The sequence below is a fragment of the Cebidichthys violaceus genome, unplaced genomic scaffold, assembly GCF_023349555.1.
Source record: "Cebidichthys violaceus isolate CVI_PGR_0920_01 unplaced genomic scaffold, fCebVio1.0.p SCAF_83, whole genome shotgun sequence".
NCBI classification, from domain to species: Eukaryota; Metazoa; Chordata; class Actinopteri; order Perciformes; family Stichaeidae; genus Cebidichthys; species Cebidichthys violaceus.
Window position 1 is genome coordinate 528,385 of NW_027176968.1, and position 8,230 is coordinate 536,614.

An 8,230-nucleotide genomic window follows, 5' to 3' on the forward strand; every position below is an offset into this window, starting at 1 on the left:
TGAGTTCTCTCCAGTTTTTTTCATTTAAAGAAGACACCCCATTTTTAGTATTTGAAGATTAGCTTGACTGTCAAGGCAATACAAATATAACAACAATTAACCAGTTCTACTATGCGTGTCGTGTTCCCAGGTCCTTTGATGACGACTATGAATCCGAGGAGCTTCAAGTTTCAGGAGAGATTGGGAATAAAATGGAAAAACTGGTCATATCAGACCTGTCAGCATAGAACTCCTTCTTTGGAATTCCTGGGCTTTTCTTTCTGGAAAACAAACAAGGAATGGAGTGATAGAAGGTCCCTGTGGACGGATGCATCACAAAATACATGGACTTTTTAAAACGGTTTTGCCATCTGTTCTCGATGACTTTGGAGTCTCCTCTTAACGGACTCATCGTTTTTCTGTGTGTGTGTGAGACCGTAAACCAGTACTGTTCTGTGTCTGGTGCAATAACGCTTCTGTACTCATACAGAGAACAATTTCACTGCCTCCAGCTCTTTGCTCCGTCCGACAGAACAAAGCCGACGATGGGGTGGAGAAGTGTATGATAAGCTCTTAAAGGAATTAAGACTAAACATTTCACTGTAAAATAATGTAATTGTGAATTTTCTACAGACAATCCTGCCAGCAGACAATCATCTGAAGGTAGACAGACAGGTCAGACTGTCAGTTACACAAACAGACTCCTAGTTGGGGAAACTAGGGAGACAGAAGATATAGTGATAGGCACTGAAAACCCACAGTCATCTGCTCAATAAGGATACATACAGACAGACACTGCCACCAGAAACCTGCTGCCTGTGCAGCTTTGTCACTGTGTTCCTTGTAGAGTAAGTCGTTAAACCTCCAGTCCCTTCAGGGGAGGAATCATGTAACAGTTTGGGTGATTGTAACAGCACCTCTCTGTGGCCAGTCAGTGCTACTGCAGGCCATCACTGTCGGCACGATGCATAATGGCTGGCCAACTTTTCCAAGAGGGAGTTCAGTTCACTGCACAGCCTGAGCTGCTCTATTATTAGTGCAGCATTATCATTGCTCCACCTCTGCACTCCCTTTGAAATCATTTTTTTAAACCCTGTAAAAAAGTCTCTGATGTCATTTCTCAGTCAGGGCCCAGTGAGACATATGCACATATAATGATGCATGTTGACAAACATATCAAACTCTCTGGTAGAGTTGCCCACACATTTCCGCCCATAACATTTGACATGCAATAGATGCGCATAACAACTGTGAGTTGTTCCTGTCAGTCTCATGCAATTATCCAGCACAACATGTACAGCACCTGGTAATTACTTCGATCTGTTTTAGAAATTTATGCCAAAAAATGTAATTTTCCTGCTTCTACATCTCATTGCTGTACACCGTTTGTTTATGGAACATCTGTTCTCCCTGTGACACACACACACACACACACACACACACACACACACACACACACACACACACAGTACCAGACACACCACTAAAGATGCCGCTTAAGGACTCAGTTCATACAAATTATGAAAACATATACTCTCACACCTCTACTGGTATCTAGTCTGCAGATAGTTTTTTTGCAGAAGTTTTATGAAATCCGTCTCTGAGATTTTTGCCTCAACCACATCATGAATGGAATTTTATTTGTGGCTCTTAAAACATTGGCTACTTACATTAACAGGGAGTTGTGTTACTGTAATTTGTCTTTGCTTTAAGCACCAACTTACTTCCTTTCACCTATATTGTATTGAAATGTAGGCAGAAATCTCAGTGACGGATATATTAGAACCTAGGCAAATAAAATCCAAACTATTTGCATAGACAGATACACTAAGTAAGATTTTGCCTTTTTAATTTGAATAAACTGACCCTTTCACTCCATTATTTACTGTGCTGCACTCACAGGGACAGGTGCATGTGTGCACACTGCCCTTACTGTATTAGCTAGGAGCGTGTGTTTGCTTAGAAATTACTGATAGAGGGGTATGTTTTAGGAGAGTGTGATGTGTAGCTCTCAGTTTCGGGCTGTTTATACGTCATAGTTGTTGCCATGGGGATGATGTTCCCGGGGTCTGTGTGTGTGTGTGTGTGTGTGTGTGTGTGTGTGTGTGTGTGTCTGTGTGTGTGTGTGTGTGTGTGTGTGTGTGTGTGTGTGTGTGTGTGTGTCTGTGTGTGCGCTTGTATAACTCTTTAATTAGGAATGGGACAGCTTTTGTCCTCATTGGCTTAAAATTCACTGACATATACCTCCTTTCCTGGCTCTTACTGTACAAACACATACATACACACTCGCACACACATTACATTACATTACAGTCATTTAGCAGACGCTTTTATCCAAAGCGACTTACAATAAGTACATTCAACATTGGTAATCAAAAGAACTACTAGTCACCAGAAGTCATAAGTAAATTTCCTTTTCCAAACAAGCATCTAAGAGCATGAAGCAGAGCATAACTCACACCACAGTTGCTATTGAAAGGGAGAAAGAGCTAGTGGATGCTGTAGGTTTCCCCCTTCTGCTTTATAGCCATTGTAAATGTGCTCCACTGTGTATTAAACTATATTATAATAGTAATAACTAATGATAGCCATTATAAATATAACGGCGCCAATTTTGTATGTATTTTGATGGTTTGTATTGCTGTGCCACTGTGTGGCTTGGGATAGGGGGGTAAGTTATGTTAGATGTGTGTATGTTTGTGTGTTCAATGCACGGTGGATTGCATCCGCAGAAGAGGGGGAATCCTCTGGAGGACTGCTCTGACAATCACAAAAATATGAGAAACGGCTCATATGGAGACCCTCTGAGACTGATGTTTCACCGCTGTGGTTCCACACACACACACACACACACACACACACACACACACACACACACACACACACTCCCAAGGAGACCCACTCATCTAAACAGTATTTACGAAGAACTGTTGAAGGCAATGGGGTGTCTGTCCTTGTACTCACACATGCAGCATCAGGCAAGGAGAAACCCATGCAGGACTTATACTTTGAAATTGCATCCCTGCTTTGAGAGGTAGACAGAAGACTTTTATTTGTATGTACTTCCTCAGCAGTGGAGACTTGAGTAGGCTGAGATGTGTTAAGATCCTGACGGTTATTGTGTTGGCATGGTTTTCTTTCTGTCAATCACTTTACTTTCTTTTTTTTGTTTCAATTTCTTTCTTTTTCTTTCTCTTATTTTCTCTTATTTTCTTTTTCTCCATCTACTTCTCTCTTTTCTTTTCTTGGCCCTGCCCCCTGTTATTTGTTGCTTTTGTCTGAAGTTTAAATAAAGATGTTTCAAGAACATTATTTCTCCTTGAAGATTCTTTACGGTTGCACACACACACACACACACACACACACACGTTCGTCATCATTCCCTCCTTGTGTACACACACTGTGTACAGTAAGTGTGTTTGTCTGCACTAGTGCGCATTAGAGTGTACTTTTCAGCCTTTTGAACTGCTGAGTGTGCTAACTGGGCTTCTGACCCCTTTTACCTGAAGGCAGATTATTATTTTTTTTTACTGTTTCTGTACATGTGTTGGAAATATGTGTAATCATATTTTTTTATCGGCATTAAGCAAAACATCAATCTGTTCTTTAAAAAAACATTGAAATTGACACTCATGTTAACTTAGGTTTTTTGAGTTTGTTTTCTCCAAGTGCAGGAGATGATTTGATGCCGGTTCAGATCATTGAGGGTTCTCAGACCCACATGGCTTGGACTGTGACTGGCATAGTGAAGTCAGCAGCTCTGTAATGGATCGCTGTGGCTTCCGTCACTGTTGTCATGACAAACATGGACCAAAACAGAAAGTGTCTGGTGAGGGTGGCACATTGTTGATTGTACTTTTGGCAGAAAACAGTCTGGAGATCCCCAGGCTGACTGCAGCCAATGATCCTAAGTTGACTAAGAATCACTCAGTCATTGCATTTTACCCACAATTGTTTCATTGACATCATAGTGACATCAAGTGAAACAATTAAATTGTGTAGCTTTCCAAGCGGAAACCATTTTGGGTTCACTCAAGTGGGATGCGTACTGATACTGTTTACAACATGAGTCAGCTTGAGTTACTCTCGGCATTAGTACCTTTCTTCCCCCTCTCCATCCAGCTTGCACTGTCATCTTTGCTTGTGGTTGCCCTTGCCATGACAGCAGTGTTGTCTGGGTCTCTTTGCTATTACTCCTACCTTGGAGCAGTTGCTATAGGATACCTCTCTCATGCTACTTGCTACCAGTGACCATACTGGGCAGTGGTGTGTGTCCACACCCGGCAGGAGCCAAGTGGTACCATCTGGCACCACTGACCTCTTCACTATTATCACCATCCTCATCCTTTCCCTCTTTGTCATCTTTGTCCATCCAATAGCTGTTAAGGTAGATGCTGCCATAGAGCCAGAGAGAGCCATTAAAAGCAGCCATTTACATCTAGAAAAGTTTTAGTGGTTGAGTTATGCTCATCTATGTTTTTATTTGGACTGAATTTGAATTTATGGTAGCATAGTTTACCTCATCAACTGCATTTTGGTTGGTGCCATCACACGTGGTTCCCACACTTCAATCTGCAAGAGTATATTCACTCATCTTCCGACTCATAATTAATTAGCATAAGTGGGACTTAAAATAACTACGTGTTTTCTTAGAGATGTAATTCATGGCAAACCTGTTTCTGCCAAGGGATTATTGTTCTGAATACAAGAATTGTCCTGGGAATGGTGCAATAGTTGGCATGCCAACATGTTGTGATTTAAGCAATTTGCCTCCCATCGAAGGTCAGAGTTGACTGGTCATTGTTTGAAATGGCTTGTTTTTTTTCCCCACAAATGTCAGGGACAAAGCAATTAGTCAACCAGATCGCAGTCCCAGCTCCTTGAGTCACAGGCATTCCACTGCCGTGATTGCCAACACCCACCACCCTCTTTGGTGGTGTGGCGCGGCCTGTGTGACGTCACCCCCTGTGTTGTCATGACTGGAAGGTGTTCTGTAAGTAGGAACACATGACACGATTGGCAGAGCTTGAACAAACACAGATCTCCCCTGAACACGGAGCTTTAGATAAAAGCTGACTGGAAACATCCCCCAAAAGAGCAAGGAAGCAACTCGAACCAATGCATCTTATTAAAGAGAGAAAAACGGCAACAGAGAGATGTCTGGGCACCGGACGGCCTTGAATCGGGCGGAAAGTTGTGCTAGTTCCAGAATCCAGACATACCAGTGATACCAGAAACATGAGTTTTGGATAAAGCTGTTTGGAAAAGTCCTGAAAAGACACCATGTGTAGATGTTTTAGCCATACTAGCAGCTCAGCTAAGATGTTGAGCATGGTAATCAATAAACTTTAGCATGTTAACTTTGTCATTGTGGGCCTGTTAGCATTATGACTTTAGCATACAGCTACAGCATCACTGTTCAGCCTCGTAGAGCTGCTATAGCATGGCTGTAGATGATGATTATAGCCACTTTCAAAAGTATTATGATGGTATAAGTTTGAAATGAAACAGGGTGATATCTCTTGCATTCTCTGTGTTGACCATTCATCTCAGTATTCGTGGGTCTTCTATGTCGTCAGCCACAGTGTCTTTTTTTGATGCTACCACCAGATGGCAAAATTTCATATACGTGGCTTTAATAAGAATAACATTACACAACTAAGATAATTATGTGCCCATTTTTCTTGTATAATTCATATGTATAGTATCTACATGTGACCTTTTCATTTATATGAAGGTGTTACTCTACATAATGTTTAATTATGTGTATTCCCATCTGTTCCATAATGTTCAACTAATGTGTCATTTAAAGAGGAAATTGGTGTGATGCAATGTGATGTAACATAATGTAAAGCAGAGACTAATGGATAGGAGGTGAGAGAGAGAGAGAGAGAGAGAGAGAGAGAGAGAGAGAGAGAGAGAGGCATGTCTGCTCATGTTGGTGTTCAGAGAGCTTTGGGTTGACTCCTTTGAACTCATGATGAGCCAAATTCCATCCTCACATCTATGAGAGTAAGTACCTCACACACACACACACACACACACACACACACACACACACACACACACACACACAAGCGCACACACACAAGCGCAACCATCATGTTCCATTCGAGTCGTTTTTGCTGCCAGATGCCCATTATCATCTGTCACCTGGTGTCTCCGACTAGCGTTTCATCGAACATACGCACACACGCTCACGTAGACACAACATACACACAAGTACCGGCTGCAGTCCAACAATCTCTTTCCCTGCTTTCTCTGCTTTGCTTTCTCTGTGCCATAATATATGCAATATACAATATGTATGTGCACATCATATGCCTGAGCACATTCCACTTACTTCAAAGACCTCTGGTGAACTGAGTGTGCATGATTACAGGGAGGGCTTGCTTTAAAGAGCCTCGGAGAGAAAAAATCTGAGAGGGAGAAAGAAGGGGAGAGAGAGAAAGCAGCTGGGTTCGTGGTAAACATCTGGTGGTTGTGGAGGCCTGGCCCTGACATACAGGGGAAATAGCTGGGTTGCTGTTCCAAGATCTGCTCTCTCCAGTCTTTCCTCATCCACTCCCCTACACAGATCTAATCTAATGTGACTGGCTGTCTGTAAAGGTCCAATACGTCACTCAAGGTTGCCCCACTTTGGCTTTGTTGACAGATTTATTTGAATCAATTGGTTTTGTTTTTTATGTTCGCACAGTTCACTGTACAAAATCGTGGGAACATCTCCCAGATATTATGTTACAGCGGCTGTTGCACAACAATTCACTTCTCACATGTTTAAAAGTTTCTAAGCCCTTCCCTAAATCATCTGCTTCTCTTTATCTACATTGTCCCCTTTGTGATTAATACAGATTTAATAGAGGAGCTCAATAAGGGATAACATAGATTTACCTCATTAGTGTATTGCATAAAATAGCATAAATGTTATTGTTAATTCAACTTTTGAACTAACAGGGACAAGAAGGCCTGAAAAAAAAGTTTCAATATCCCTATTACCATGATAACTGGGCAAAATGTATCTGTTGATGAAGATCATGTGATATGACTGAAAGCTCCAGGACAGCTGTTGAATACATAGATCATGAGGTAAGATTGTTTCATCAACTATAAATACCGCTAAGTACTTCGATTTGGAGTATTTATTCATTGGATAATTTTTTAAGATTACACATTGAATATTTTTTGTTAAGTAACGCCATTCTTATCAGATACAGCTACTGAGTGGATGAACTGAATGACACTCTATGATGATGACGGGTTAAAAAAACAAAATTCTGAAGCTGAATGCAATAATACACTGCAGACAGTAAAGCAGAAACTTCCTTGCATTTTAGTCCATTGTCCTGAAGGTAAATAAGGAATGAATTACAAGAGCATTTGTACTGCTCAAATGAATTTCCAGAAATTGTAATAACATCATGTATCCAAACAAATGGAATTTGAAAATTACCCAGTTTGGTTAAGTGGTATCATACACTATTTCTGCAGTTAGGGGGCTCCACAGGCTGTCTGTACCCACTGTATACAACCTGCAATGTACTTTTGGTGTGTGAGAAGGATTTTTCTGCCTGCCACATCAATTGCCCCTTGAGGATGATTTGTGTTTATTGAATAGAACTTAATTTGATTTAATTCCTCACAGACTGATCTAGTGCCGTTTTTTCTTCTTCTACTGGCTTAGAATTACACCAGTGGCTGTTTTCTTAGTGCAGTTGCTGGAATGTGTGTGTGTGTGTGTGTGTGTTTGCCAACAGAGAGAAATCTAGAACTCAGGGGCAATGGGTGTATTTGGCTGAGTCTGCTTGCTCGAAAATACGGAAAGAAAGAGGCTGATTACTGTTGGAGACAAACACGTACATAACAGACGTAAATCCCGTTGTTAATTTTAACAGCTTGTTTTTTCTGTTGTTTGCACTTTTTCTTTATATAGCTTGCAGTCATGTTAATAAAACATTGTCTCCTCTACCGATGATTTCCTCACATTTTCCAGTCTGGGATCCAGATTTTAATCTGTCAGTGAGTCTAATGTGAATGTTATTGTGCAGTGAATTAGCTTTTATGCACTTTTCACTCTCAATAGTCATCAGTCAAAATCCTGCAGGCATTCAACCTCTTATTTAAGGAAAAATATACTTGATGTTGAATATTTCTAAATTACACAACATCTGTTCTGTAGTTTAATCCCATTTAAACTACAGAACACATTTTGAAATGTTCGAGAAAATCACTTTGTAAAAGTAGTTGGTACTTC

The 8,230-nt window shown here is 40.9% G+C and overlaps 1 protein-coding gene across 2 annotated transcripts in view; it reads left to right on the forward strand.

Moving 5' to 3' along the window:
• ppp2r3a (protein phosphatase 2, regulatory subunit B'', alpha) overlaps positions 1 to 3,288 on the forward strand; it is a 56,719-nt gene extending 53,431 nt beyond the window's left edge. For both annotated transcript variants that reach the window (XM_068702357.1, XM_068702358.1), the window contains one exon: positions 131 to 3,288. In XM_068702357.1, coding sequence (XP_068558458.1) covers positions 131 to 227 — 97 coding nt within the window. In that variant the 3' untranslated portion in view covers positions 228 to 3,288. The remainder of the gene's footprint in view (positions 1 to 130) is intronic.
• The last annotated feature ends 4,942 nt before the right edge of the window (positions 3,289 to 8,230 follow it).